This window comes from Euleptes europaea, chromosome 13, assembly GCF_029931775.1.
Source record: "Euleptes europaea isolate rEulEur1 chromosome 13, rEulEur1.hap1, whole genome shotgun sequence".
Lineage (NCBI taxonomy): Eukaryota > Metazoa > Chordata > Lepidosauria > Squamata > Sphaerodactylidae > Euleptes > Euleptes europaea.
Window position 1 is genome coordinate 52,754,324 of NC_079324.1, and position 14,452 is coordinate 52,768,775.

The 14,452-nt window shown below is 45.7% G+C and overlaps 1 protein-coding gene across 1 annotated transcript in view; it reads right to left on the bottom strand.

The window, feature by feature from the left end:
• TXNRD2 (thioredoxin reductase 2) overlaps positions 1-13,076 on the bottom strand; it is a 61,715-nt gene extending 48,639 nt beyond the window's left edge. The window contains exons 1-5 of the mRNA XM_056859370.1: positions 12,994-13,076; positions 6,037-6,102; positions 4,377-4,433; positions 2,244-2,388; positions 946-1,020 (exon numbers count right to left, since the gene is read on the bottom strand). Of these exons, the coding sequence (XP_056715348.1) occupies positions 946-1,020; positions 2,244-2,388; positions 4,377-4,433; positions 6,037-6,102; positions 12,994-13,069 (419 nt within the window). The 5' untranslated portion in view covers positions 13,070-13,076. The remainder of the gene's footprint in view (positions 1-945; positions 1,021-2,243; positions 2,389-4,376; positions 4,434-6,036; positions 6,103-12,993) is intronic.
• Positions 13,077-14,452: the final 1,376 nt, after the last annotated feature.

Genomic DNA, 14,452 nt, shown 5'->3' on the forward strand with positions numbered 1-14,452 from the left:
CATCATGGTCCAAACTGGAAGCGGTGCAGGAGGCAACAAATTGGCGCGCTGAGGCAAACTCCCATGGCCGATTGGGGGTCTGGGCCAAGCAGTCTTCACAACATGAAGCTGCCTTACACTGAGTCAGAACCTTGGTCCATCAAAGTCAATGTTGTCTACTCAGACCGGCAGCGGCTCTCCAGGATCTCAGACAGGGGTCTCTCGCATCACCTACCTATCTAGTCCCTTTAACTGGAGATACCAGGGATTGAACCTGGGACCTTCTGCATGCCAAGCAGATGATCTACCACTGAGCTACAGCCCTTTTCCTTCCTCAGTCCCTGAGGCTCAGACAGTTACTAGGGATGGGCTGTGTTTACTCCTGGACACTCCTGGCTCTCTAAAGCAGTAGCCCACAGTGGCATATCCCTGTAACCTAGATGACCAGTCCATCTCTGATTCCAAGGGTCTGTTTGATTTTTCTGTTGCAACTTTGGTACTTGAGATTAATCTTCTAGCCCTGCTGTTTCCATCTAGCGACGTGGCACTGTGCAAAGCCCCTGGATGAGACCAACTTTTCATTTTTATTGTTAGCAGTTTGCCTAGAACCTCCAAGACAGATTTTGTCTAGTTGCTGTTTCCTTTGTAGAGGAGGATAAACGGACACAATGACATTCATTGCACATACAAACTCTGTCACGTGTGGTATTAACTGGAGGGTGTCTATCCCAAATGCATTTCAGCGGGGCAGCTGTGTGAGTCTGTAGCAGCAAAAAAAGAGAAAAGAACAGAGTTCTATGGCACCTTAGAAGACTATCCTATTTATTGTACTGTAAACTACTTAGTGCACAGATTGCTTATTGTAATACAAGGGCATGCTACAATCAGTGTTAAGGCCCCCACAGGGCTCAGTGATTTTCATTAAAAAAAAAAGCTGCTTGATTGTGCAAGGGAGGGGATATTTACTTGTCCTGCAGCTGCCTCCTGTGTCCCCAGTTCAAGGACTTCACGTGGTTCTGAACAGCTTCTGCCATTGTCGACCTAGGAAGAAAAAAGAGACTTGAAATGTCACAGTCACTGAGTGGCATCTTTTTGCATTCACCAGACGAGACACGAGGGAAATCACGAGAAATCATGCAGATTGGAGGCAGCATACAGGTACGCGTCCACTCTCTACCTGGCTTTTGTGCATGTCTTTGTGGCAACAGTTACCTCCGGCTTTTTCTGCATGACAACAATTGCAGCAGCCCTTCCATTCTGCCTTTGTACGATCTCCTTCAACGAGGCCAGATTAAAATATCTCCAGCTAGTGTTAGTTGGGCTTCTTGATGAATCTGACGGGGCTATACTGGAATATCTGCTGTCTGATAGAAACCACTGGGTATACAAACAAGTAGCCAAATTCTCTGGGCATATGCAAGACACGGGGAAACGATATTAAAGCTGATGCAGAGTTTTAAACCCCTTTGACTAGCTCAAATGTTCATGCAGCTGTTTTTGTTGTTGTATTGAACTATTGTTGTTTTAATGATGTTTTAACTTTGTAATACTGGTCAAGGACCGCAATAAATTATAATGGATGAATGATCTCCTTCAAGTGTTCTGGTGCAACCCCCCTCCCCGTGTTTGATTCTCCCCGTTTGATTCTCCCCCCTTCCCACTCTCTGTGAAAGCTCCAGCCGAATTCTTTAGTGCTCTGGATAATCTAAGGCAGCACTGCGGCTGAACAGTTTATTTTATTGCGTAGAGCAGTAACCAAGGTGTTTGGTTTGCTCAATTTGTTTTATTTATAAACTCGACGAGCTATTACTTAGGGTATCAGGGCAAATTAAAGCCATAAATAAAGGCACATTCTGCATAACGATTCTAGATGTTTTTATATGGTAGCAGGAAAAGAAGCCAGAAATCCTAATGCAAAAATCGGAAGCTATTATTTCAGGAGGCTTATGAGCAAAGCCGGAGGCATGAGAAACCAACAGCCTTTGGACCACAATGTGCTCTGTTATCAGTTGTTAGATACACATATAAAGGCCCGCTAAGCAGCAGTCCAAACTACAAAGCAATTCTCAGGTACAAAGTCCTGTAGATCTGAAGGGCTACAGCTAAAGCAGACTCAGTTTCACAAACTTCAGTAGGACAAAATCAGCTTCAATGGAAAAATCAATGGCGTAACGCATTCTGGGTTTGTTATTCTAGAACAAGTGGTCAAGGGTCTTTGTTGCTGCAAACAAAATGAAGCATTTCTTTGATATGTTTTATTTTACCAGTCATGGGTCACAGGCTGAGGTATATTCCAGCCATAGTGCTGGGCATCTTTGAGAGAGCTCCCCAGAAGGGCTGCATGGTGCATAAGCTTTTTAGGAATGCAGCCAACATTCACACAAGTACCGCCAAGTCCCCATTTGGTTCCTACAAAAAACAAAAACAGAAATTCATTCATTCATTCAGCAACACAGGGCATTCCAAAAACCCCTTTTTTTTAAAAGTTCCTTTTCTCAAGCAGTGAAATCCACAACAAAACAGTGAGCGATATCTGACACCCCACACGCCATTGACTACATGCAACAACGGCCTGGTTTAACTTAAGTAGCCGTGGACAACAGCAGTTTTGCACACTGATGATCAATACTTCCTCATCCACTGAAATCGAGGCAGAATGCAAGATGGCTCCCGTGGGGAATGAAATAAGTACACATAAAACTTCAGCGGAAAGACTGCAATACAATGGGTTGGAGCCAGACTACATTTTCAACAGCAGCATAGAATTTTCCAGCCTCCTCTCCTCCTACTGCAGCTCACTGATCTCTACAAAATGCTACTACTTGTGGACTTGGTGGGGAGTCGGAAGCTGCAAGAGGGAATCAGTGGAAATTGCCAGCATAGTCTGGCTCCTACCCAATGCGTGTAACTGCAGCCCTCTTTAACTTCAGCTTTGGGAGAGCACATGAACACATGAAGCTGCCTTCTACTGAATCAGACCCTGGGTCCATCAAAGTCAGTATTGTCTACTCAGGCCGGCAGCGGCTCTCCAGGGTCTCAGGCAGAGGTCTTTCACGTCACCTACTTGCCTGGTCCCTTTAAGTGGAGATGCCGGGGATTGAACCTGGGACCTTCTGCATGCCAAGCAGAGGCTCTACGACTGAGCCACAGCCCCTCCCCAATTGATTGACACGACTGACAGCAGACAAAGAGCCACAGAGGAATGCTTGATCTTTACCCACTTGCCAGCACCTGCACTCCCAATTCCCTCCAGTGGCTTTTCCACTGCAAGGTTTCTAATGCATGTGAGAATTCCCCAGAAAGAGAAAAGTGACTCAAGTACAAGAACAGGAAAACTGAAATAAAGTGAAAGGGTTAAGAACTCCTCCCTGTTCTATCTCTACTCTAATGCAATTCTTCTTAAAGTTTTTTTTTAAAAGGCCAACAGCTATTGTTACAAATGCTCCATTGCAATGGATTGGATCCAGAAAGCTTTTTCGCTCAATCTTACCTAATTCCCCTCCTTACTACAGCTCCCACATCGCTTTTGCCCATGCAGATCCCATGATGCCTAGCATAGCCTTTTGTTAAAAAATGACCCCCCCCCTCCTTTTTCACCAGCAGAAGAGCTGGCCATATCCATCCTGACATGTAGTTTGGCTTATAGGCATCGTATCTATTACTAAATACCACTGAAGTTTGGGGGCCATTTATTCGGAGTATAATTAGTACCACTAGTACACAAGCAGAAAGGATTTAACTGTACCCACTGGATATCACCAGGGTGGTGAACACCGCTATGCTAACCAAGTATTAGATTCAAAACACTAGGGTTGCCCTCTTCGCCATCAGAAGGTTTTTGGGGCAGAGCCTGAGGAGGGCGGGGTTTGGGGAGGGGCTTCAATGCCATAGAGTCCAATTGCCAAAGCGGCCATGTTCTCCAGATGAACTGATCTCTATCAGCTGGAGATCAGTTGTAATAGCGGGAGATCTCCAGCTAGTACCTGGCGGCTGGCAACCCTAAGAAACACGAAGGAGGCTCTACATCAAAGTGACTGCCTGTATGGAGACAGCTTAGAACTCATGCCTAAACTGTTATTAAGAATCATGTAGATGAACAGGAAGAACTGAGGAAGGAGAACAGATGATGTAAAAGAAATCACAATTATGGTACAACAAGCTTAGAGGGGGCTCGGAGAATTGGGGTGGGAAAAAGACAGTTTTGGCCACTTCCTAACATTTTTACAAAATTATATTTTTTTCTGCAACCCTAGAAAATCCCCCAAGCGTGCACAAAACCCTGAGGGATCCTATTTCACAGCCTTGCTTTTAGCCACTCAACCTTGAAGCTCAGCATGCTGTTGATGTCCTTGGATACAAATATGACACCAATAATTTGCATCTGGACAACTTCATACCTTTTGGAGAAGGATCCACGTAGTCTAACACAGCCACCTTCTTTCCAAACTGAGCAGCTTCAAAGATAAAAACAGACCACCAATAAAGGCAAGAAAAGGGTATATCTTTTAAGCTGAAATAGGGTTGTTTATGACATTTGCATATCCAGCAGGTTCCCCTAGCACAGTGGTTCCCAACCTTTTTTTGACCAGGGACCACTAGGACTTTTTTGTTTGGTGCAGGGACCCCATGGTTCAAAATAAAAATTCTGAGAATTTGAAAATAATCTTTAATCATAACTGTTAGTTAAACATTAAACTTAGAATAATATTTGAATATATATATTTTATAACAGAGAACTTTTAATTGAAAATATTAATTTATTATGGGTTTATAACTTTGTTTCGCGGACCTTAATTTAGTTCTCGCGGACCCCTGGGGGTCCACGGACCCCTGGTTGGGAACCAGTGCCCTAGCAAATACAGCCAGGGTGTCCAGGTCCTCCCGGCCTCCAGCGGAGGGGGTGATGGTTGCCAGCTCCAAATTGGAAAATGTCTGGAGATGTCGGGGTGGAGCCTGGGGAGGACTGGGACCTCAGTGGGGTACAAGGCCATTGAGTCCACCCAAAGCAGACATTTTCTCTGTGGAAACTGCTCTCTGTAGTCTGGAGATGAGCTGTCATTCTGGGAGGTCCCCAGACCCTGCATGGAGACTGGCAAACAGAAAGGGGCATGTGTGTTTCAGCAACCCTAGGAAGAACAAACAAGGAACAAACAAGGGTATGTTTAGTCTGAAGAGGAGAAGACTGAGAGGGGACATGATAACCATCTTCAAGTACTTGAAGGGCTGACATATAGAGGATGGGGCCGAGTTGTTTTCTGTTGCCCCAGAAAGTTGGACCAGAACCAACGGGTTGAAATTAAATCAAAAGAGTTTCCATCTAGACATTAGGAAGAAATTTCTAACAGTTAGAGCGGTTCTTCAGTGGAACAGGCTTCCTCAGGAGGTGGTGAGCTCTCCTTCCCTGGAGGTTTTTAAGCAGAGACTAGATGGCCATCTGTCAGCAATGCTGATTCTATGACCTTAGGCAGATAGTGAGAGGGAGGGAATCTTGGCCATCTTCTGGGCATGCAGTAGGGGTCACTGGGGGTTTGGGGGGGAGGTAGTTGTGAAATTCTGGCATTGGACAAGGGGTTGGACTAGATGACCCTGGTGGTCCCATCCAACTCTGTATGATTCTATGAACGTGGTAGTTGGTTGCGCTGTAGTTTTACAGACTTCAACTTCATCGCCCAAATGGACTTTACCACTAACTGAGATTCCATGCTATGGCTCAGTCCTCATTCAGAAGCCATCTTATTGGGAAAGGAATAAAATTCCATTGTTCTGAAGGGCCACGCCAAATTTATATTAAAGCAAGAAGTCGTTGAATTAACACAGCATGCAAGAAGAGAGAAGAGGGAGGGAGGGAGCCCTACTGTAAACCAGGTTTGTACTTGTTATGAACAAACTCAGGTTTCGCTTTCAATACACTTTTGCAATTATTTGCAACAGGATTTTCCTGTTTCACATAGGAAACAACTATGAAACTGCATTGAAAGCGCACTGTCCAACTTGAGCAAGGACAACAATGCAGTAGTACGACGGGTGGGGAAGGATATAAATAAATGCAACACAAACCTTCTTTAGCACAAGCAAGGCCGCCGGATCCTCCTCCAACAACTAGGAGATCATAGTCGTACTTCCCTACAAGGAAAAAATAACATTACCAAAAAAAGGGGAGTGACCGGCAGCTAGGGCATAGGTCCCCAACCTTTTTGAGACTGCGGGCACATCTGGAATTCTGACAAGGCATAGTGGGCCCAACAACAACAAGAACAACAAAAACAACAAGAAGAAGAACAAGAAGAAGAACAAGAAGAAGAACAAGAAGAAGAACAAGAAGAAGAGTTGGTTTTTATATCCCGACTTTCTCCACCACTTAAGGAAGAATCAAACCGGCTTACAATCACCTTCCCTTCCCCTCCTTGCAACAGATACCCTGTGAGGTAGGTGAGGCTGGGAGAGCTGTGACTCGCCCAAGCTCACCCAGCTGGCTTCACGGGAAGGAGTGGGGAAAACGACCCGGTTCACCAGAGTAGAGTCTGCCGTTCATATGGAGGAGTAGGGAATCGAACCCGGTTCTCCAGATTAGAGTCCACCGCTCCTAACCACTACACCACGCTGGCTGCCACTGCTTAACTTCAGTAACACCGTGCAGATCCTCGTGAAGTGGTAGCTGCTGCCAAAGCAACATTTTTTTTAAAATCTGCACAGCCAAACAAATCTCAAATAGTCAATCGGAAGCTTTGCTGGGCAAAAGCCCTACCTGGCCCCACCCACTTCCTAGAAACACTTGGCGGGCACCAGAAAAGGTGTCGGCGGATGCCATGGCGCATGCCATGGACCCCTGGGCTAGGGATTGCAATATGTAGTATGTGTTTGAACATATGAAGCGCCCTTATACAGGGTCACGTAACTGATCCAACTAGCTGAGCCCTCATCACACGGTAGCTCTCTTTCTTAACGCCTGAAATGGAAATCTGTTTGGAGATGCCGGGGCTTTGGAGTCCATAGAGAATCTCTTAGGGACTAGCTACATCTAACAAATCAAAGCATGGAACTGTTCTTGGAGGAGGGAATTTATACTGGCAAAATGGCAGAGGAACGATAGAGAAGCTTAACTTTTCCTCCCTCCTAACATTGCCCTGCCCCAAACCACCTCCCCGAAGAGCCTCCTCAAGTATCTTTGACACCCATGGGGGAAAGCTACTGAGGAAGGGGTGCGCCCTGGAGCAGAGAAAGCTGGAGCAAAGAAAGAGCCAGCGTGGTGTAGTGGTTAAGAGCGGTGGTTTGGAGCGGTGGACTCTGATCTGGAGAACCGGGTTTGATTCCCCGCTCTTCCATGTGAGCGATGGAGGCTAATCTGGTGAACTGGATTTATTTACCCACTCCTACACACGAAGCCAGGTGGGTGACCTTGGGCAAGTTACAACTCTCTTAGAGCTCTCTCAGCCCTACCTACCTCATAGGGTGTCTGTTGTGAGGAGGGGAAGGGAAGGTGATAGTAAGCCAGTTTGAGTCTCCCTTAAGCGGTAGAGAAAGTCAGCATAGAAAAACCAACTCTTCTTCTTCTACAACTTAGGATGAACTCCTTCCAAAAATAGAAAAAGAATTGGACTCCATGCAACTGCCGGCCAACAATACTTATTAAGAGGTTGCTTACATTTTATTGTAGCTTCATCTCATAAACGGTGTCTTAAATCCATAATGCATGTCGTAAGTAAACTATCATTTAACACTGTGGGCGAGCTGTAATTCTGATTCAGATGTTAAACTGCTGCTTTCCGGGTTTCATTTCTAACATTCCTTTTGTATTATAATCTCTCCGAATGATTCCATGTGATTTAATAACTTGTAAGCAGCCCCAGCCATTTATTTAAAATGTACAGGCAGGGTATAAATCTTTTATAGGAATAAATTTTTTATTTGCCTATTATTTCCTTCCTCTATAATTTCTCTTCTGTCATTAATATTACCATGCATATGCCACCATTAATCTGCATAGCAGGATATTCTTTTGCATTGTTCTGTGTTCAGAGTTTGGCAACTTTGTGTACTTTCAAATAAAGATAAAAGATTAAAGTACTTTCAAATAAAGATAAAGGATTAAAAACAAACACACCAAGACACTTTTGCCCCCAAGCAAGCAGCACATAGCTTTCTTTGCCAAAGACACACAATTCTACTCTGAAGTAACAAAATGGCCAAAGTTTGTTGTTACATGAAAACACTCAAATTCCTGAACACCTCCTCATATGAACACATGAAGCTGCCTTATACTGAATCAGACCCTTGGTCTACTCAGACTGGCAGCAGCTCTCCGGGGTCTTAGGCAGGGGTCTTTCACATCACCTACTTGCCCAGTCCCTTTAACTGGAGATGCCGGGGACTGAACGTGGGACCTTCTGCATGCCAAGCAGATGCTCTACCACTGAGCCACAGCCCCTCCCCAGATATTCGGAGGTGGTTTGCCATTGCCTGCCTCCACGTGGGCTGAGAGGGTTCTGAGAGAACTGTGTCTGGCCCAAGGTCACTCATGTGGAGGAGTGGGTAATTGAACCCGGCTCTCCAGATTAGAATACGCCGCTCTTAAACACGACACCACGCTGGCTCTCACATGCAAGAATAATTCTGATAGCAGCCCGTTTGGGAGCTCCAAATTTATCCTAGGAACTGTACAATTAAGCAGTTGTGGTGAGTTATAATATTTATTATAATATTTATTAGAAATGTTTGTAGTTTGTCATAGAGGTTTTTATACATATTTTTGTATTCTTATGCATATAATTTTGTATCAGGCTGATGAAGCTACTTCATGTAGCGAAAGCACTGGAATACTTCCGGAGCCGCATTACCACCTATCTCTCCGTTGCCTGAAGAACTTGAAACTGACAAGAATGCAACTATATGCTTCATATGAACTTTTGTATAATTATTAGCATTTGCCTATGGTTTGGCAATCTTCGCTTTGTAACCTCGGTTGCTTAGCCTCGCTTGTTTGTTTGTTTATTTTTGCTGCACCTTGCAATACAGTGATAGTTTTGCTATCCACATTTCTTGCCATCCTTGTTAACTGCTTGTTCATTTGTTTGCCTACTACTGTCTCATTTGACCAATACTTTTTACAGTGTGTGTGTGTGTAAAGTGCCGTCAAGTCGCAGCCGACTTATGGCGACCCCTTTTTGGGGTTTTCATGGCAAGAGACTATCAGAGGTGGTTTGCCAGTGCCTTCCTCTGCACAGCAACTCTGGTCTTCCTTGGTGGTCTCCCATCCAAATACTAACCAGGGCTGACCCTGCTTAGCTTCTGAGATCTGACGAGATCAGGCTAGCCTGGGCCATCCAGGTCAGGGCTTTTTACAGTAGAGTGAGTTATTTGTATGGCTCTCACATGCTGGCACATGTGACACAATTATGAAACACTTCCAAGCTCATGGTGAAATGGAGTTTGTCTTTATGTCTGAATGACAAGTTGTGGCTGGGGTTTTTGGAGTCCAAACCAAAATTTCAAATAATTCTGGTTTGAAATGAAGAGAGCAAGTCAAAGTTTGTTGGCCATAATGACAAAATCCAGTTTGCCTGCAATGAGGAAGAGTTTGATTATCAAGCGGCATGCAGGGGGGAAGCACATGAAGCCAAGATTTCCACTGGTTCCTACATGCAACAGCAAACCATGATTTCCCATTACATCTGAACCATGCCTTCTTAAGTAAGATCCAAGAGGATCTAACTTTACCACACACCCTAAGCAGAAATACATCAGAAGGCAAAAGGAAAATTCCAATTATTAAAAGCAAAGAGATCTAACAATCAAAACCAGATTTTTAAAACAGGCACTAGGTGACTGGACCTAGAACTTTGAAACTGAGCATCAGGAGAAACATAAGAAGAGTCGGTTTTTATACCCCGCTTTTCTCTACCTTTTAAGGAGTCTCAAAGCGGCTTACAATCGCTTTCCCTTCCTCTTCTCCAAAACAGACACCTTGTGAGGTAGGTGAGGCTGAGACAGTTTGGAGAGAACTGTGACTGGCCCAAGGTCACCCAGCAGGCTTCATGTGGAGGAGCGGGGAAACCAACCTGGTTCTCCAGATTAGAGTCTGTCGTTCTTAATCACTACACCATGCTGGCTCTCAACTTTGAACACCGACATTTATACTTTAAGAGCTGCAGGGAGCATCCATGAGAAGCACATGAGGGGAAACATCAAGCAGTTTGATTTTCACCCATTCTTGCAGCCCAGATAGTCAAGCGGACTTCTGTACAAACAGCTTCGTAGCCTGCATGTGAAACAGACAGGCCTGGAAATCTTTTTGGTGGGGGAAAGATTTTTGCACTTGCATTTTGTTCTCCAGATTACCTGCCAAACTGGGGAATGATACAAAGACATAAGAACATAAGAAAGGCCATGCTGGATCAGACCAAGGTCCATCGAGTCCAGCAGTCTGTTCACACAGTGGCCAAACAGGTGCCTCTAGGAAGCCCACAAACAAGACGACTGCAGCAGCACCGTCCTGCCTGGGTTCCACCGCACCCAAAATAATAGGCATGCTCCTCTGATCCTGGAGAGAATAGGTATGCATCATGACTACCGTTGCGGGAAAACAGGGGTTCGAGGAGGAGAGAGACCCGAGACCGTTAGCCGAGAAAACAGTTTTATTGCAGCTGCGGCTCAGCCCGCATTAACAAGCACAAAGACTGAGCCCCGATTGTACTGGGGCATCAACTTTTATCCTTGTTCCATGTTAAGACTTGGCACTTCAACATTCGGTGCCTGTACAGCTTATCTGGTAGTTTCACAGTGTCAGGAGCACGGTTCCCTTATCATTTACCATGATTTCCCCCCTACTGTCTCAACGCATGAAGCGGTCTTATACTGAATCAGACCTTTCCCCTACTGTCTCACTACTATCCATTTTGACTAGTAGCCATGAATAGCCCTCTCCTCCACGAACATGTCCACTCCCTTCTTAAAGCCTTCCAAGTTGGCAGCCATCACCATCCTGGGGCAGACCAGAAGCTGGATTTCATTTTAGCTGTTAGAGCTGCCAGGAGGACTGCACAGTGCAGGGACAGTTTTCCCAGTTGGCACAGGTCAGAATCCACCGAGCCCTACCCAGCATTCACAAGCCACAGATAACCTTCTGTACTGCTCAGCCCAATATCAGCGCATTTTTTTCTGTGCTTCTACGGCAGAGAGGGGAGCGGAAAGGCCCTGTGACTCCCCATTTCGCGCGATGCCAGGAGGTAAGGACGATTCAGCTCAGCTTGATTTGATCTATAACCCACTGATTTTTTTTTTGCATTTACCAAATGCATTTACCACACACCCTAAGCAGAAATACATCAGAAGGCAAAAGGAAAATTCCAATTATTAAAAACAAAGAGATCTAACAATCAAAACCAGCTTGAACACTCTGACATTATGAGCCGTGGCTGTGTGGTGATGGAGAAATAATTTAGGGCATGACACGTCGGGAAGTTCCAGCACTGCTCTTACTGGGCTCATTGGGGTTTGTGAAAGAGAATGCCCCTCGCAGCCCGTTTCTGCAGAGGATGACACAGAAGTAAGCCCCACTATGTTCACTGAGGCTTACTCCCATGCAGGACAAGAGTTTCAGGACATTTGGAAGGCTACAAAGAGAGGCTTTGGGTCCGATGAGAAATGTTCATGTACTTCTGACATTAATTTGTCGATGATATTATTATTATTATATATATATTATTATATATAAACAGCAGCACACTACCAACAGGAATAAATTATTTATTTTCGTAGATCTATAGTTCTATTATTTTTACGTTCCTGCCTCTTGACCAAACGGTTGCTGTTGTTTTCTTATTTCGCCTGTAAATCTATCCAAGACTGACAGATTAAGGACACAGTCCTGGGCACATTTATTTAGCACTGAACTCAGTACGACTGGCTTTGGAGTAAGCGTTCAGAGGGCTGACTATAAAAGGCGGAAGTGACAGGAACAGCACTATTTATTAAATATTGTGCCATAGCCTCTGAAGGAAGGGCCATCCATCATTTTATATTTACTCTTTCGTTCAGATAAACCAAATTCCGGTTGCAGGCAGGAGATAATAATGCACTCCGTTGCGTACGGTTTTCGTTCACCAGCAATGTGTGTAAAGGTTAAACTAAACTGATGAAAACTGTTGAAAGAGGACCCAATTTTAAACCTCTTTGGGGTTTTGGAGGGGGCGGGCAGGAGGGACCGTGAAGCAACTCGATTGCCAACTATTTGAAAGGCAGCCGTAAAAAAAAGAGAAAAGGCCATCCGAGAGGAAAACTGACCGAAGCTAGCTTCAACAAGGCCAGTTCCATGCATGCAACCAGCTTTTCTACTGTGAAAAGTTGGCAAGGTAAGTCAGAGCCCCCCTTTTTGGCAAAATATTAAGCGAATCTCTTGGGAAATTGCCTGCTCAGCGTCTCGGCATTCAGACCCATTTGGACAATCTGAGCCCAGGCCTGTTTCGAGCACCCGCGCTCAGGCCTGCAGCTGAGGAAGCCATGAGAACCTGCCTCTGAGCACATGCAGAGTTCCTCACCACTGATTGCAGGCAGGCAATAGGCGCCTGAGTGTCAGAGCTGCACTTTGATGCACAGCTACCAGAAAAGAAACCACGCAGGACACACTGCAGCTCGCTCCTGAGTAAACATGCACCAAGTAGGACCGCAGTGCCCATGCAAGGCTTTCTAGCAAGGGGGAGAAGCCATTGATCGGAGTCCCTGCAGCACATATTTGGGTCACACCTGCTGCAGAAAACTCCTTGCATGGGAGGAATTGCACCACTCTCCTTCACCACTAGGCACCGCTCTTGGGAATTCTGCACGTGTCCTGCAGGAATGCAACAGGGAAAGAATCCAGTGCAATGATTGGGGGGGGGGAAGCTTCACCCGTTGAACGTCCGCCTAACAGGCTCCTCCTGCCAGAATCAATCAGCAGAAAGAGCACTGAAGACCCGACTCCCTCCCTCTCCTCCCCCCACCCCCGCTTCCCCAAGCATAGTGGCGCAGGGACCCTCGTACCTGACAGGGCCCGTGCCGTACAGTACAGCCGGGGCTCACATCGCAGGCGTGGGCGCCGCCGCCACAGCGCCGCCATGTTGTACGGCAGGGCCAGAGGCGCTCGAAGCCCCCTACCACGCCGCCGCAGTGGCTTCTATCCTCCGCCCGGCGACCTCTCAGGGCTGGCTAAGTGAGTGCCTGATGCATGCTCCCAGGCTCGAGCAGCCCATCTCCTCCCTCTCTGCGAAGGCTGCGTAAAGGGAAACGATGCAGTGGCCTTTGCGGAGGAAGGTGGTGAATGAGTAAGTGGGGGAAGCTCGAGAGCCTGTTTTATTAAGAAAAAGAGAGGGCAGGGTAGGGTTGCCAACCTCCAGGTGGGACCTGGGGATCTCCCGGCATTGCAAAGGAGCTCCAGATTGCAGAGGTCCACTGGATAAAATTGCTGCTTTTGAGGGTGGGCTCTATGGGATTATACCTTGCAGAAGTCCCTCCGCAACCAAGGACTCCAGCTATTTTCCAACCTGGAGTTGGCAACCTTAGCCACAGCCCAGAGTGTGTGTGTGTGTGTGGGGGGGGGGGCTGAATGAAGTGTTTGTTCATAGCATTTGTTTACCCCGAAATGTGACTTTCTTTGACTTCCTCCATAGCAGGTTAACTTGCTCAACTTGCTCATTTCCTTTCCTTTTTCTATTATTATTTAAGGATGACATTTAAAAAAAAACTGAGTTTGTTCGTTTCAGTCACTTCTCTATTAAAAAGAAATAAACAAGCCTTTTGGCACTGAGACAGCAGGGTAGACTTCCCCTGACTATGGAAGATCCACTGATTTAGCAATTTGCAATCTCTTTTCCTTTCTGTAAAATGTATTGAAATGTATTAGGACAGCAAGGGAATAGCTTGTTGCTGGGCAGAATATCTCTGTGTGTGTCTGTGCGCTAAGGAGTTGGGGCAAGAGTCATGGAGGGTTACAGTAAACCATAACAAGAACTGGGTGAAACTGCTACTGTACTGCCGCCTCTCTGTCTGTATTATAATCAGATATACCCTGAATGTTGATGGGTTGTCATATCTTGAATTTGGATAAGTATCCCTTCCTCAGTACAATCGGGGCTCAGAGATTTTTACTCGGTAGAGTGCTCTGGGCAGCAGCTGCTCCGAATAAAGAACTGTTTTCTTGCAAATTAGGTCTTGGGTCTCCTTCTCCTCTAGGAACCATTTTACTACATCAGCACTATTTGTTTTTTGCTGTTTTTTATTTTTTTATTTTTTATTTTTTTTGCTATCTGACTTATAACAACTCCTGGTGAGGTTTTTTCAAGGCCAGAGACGTTCAGAGGTGTTTTGCCATTGCCTGCCTCCACGTTACGACTCTGATTTTCCTGGGAGGTGTCCCATCCAAATACTTGGTGGGGTTGACCCGGCTTAGCTTCTGAGATCTGACGAGATCAGGCTATCTGCTTTGATGACTCACAATTTATGT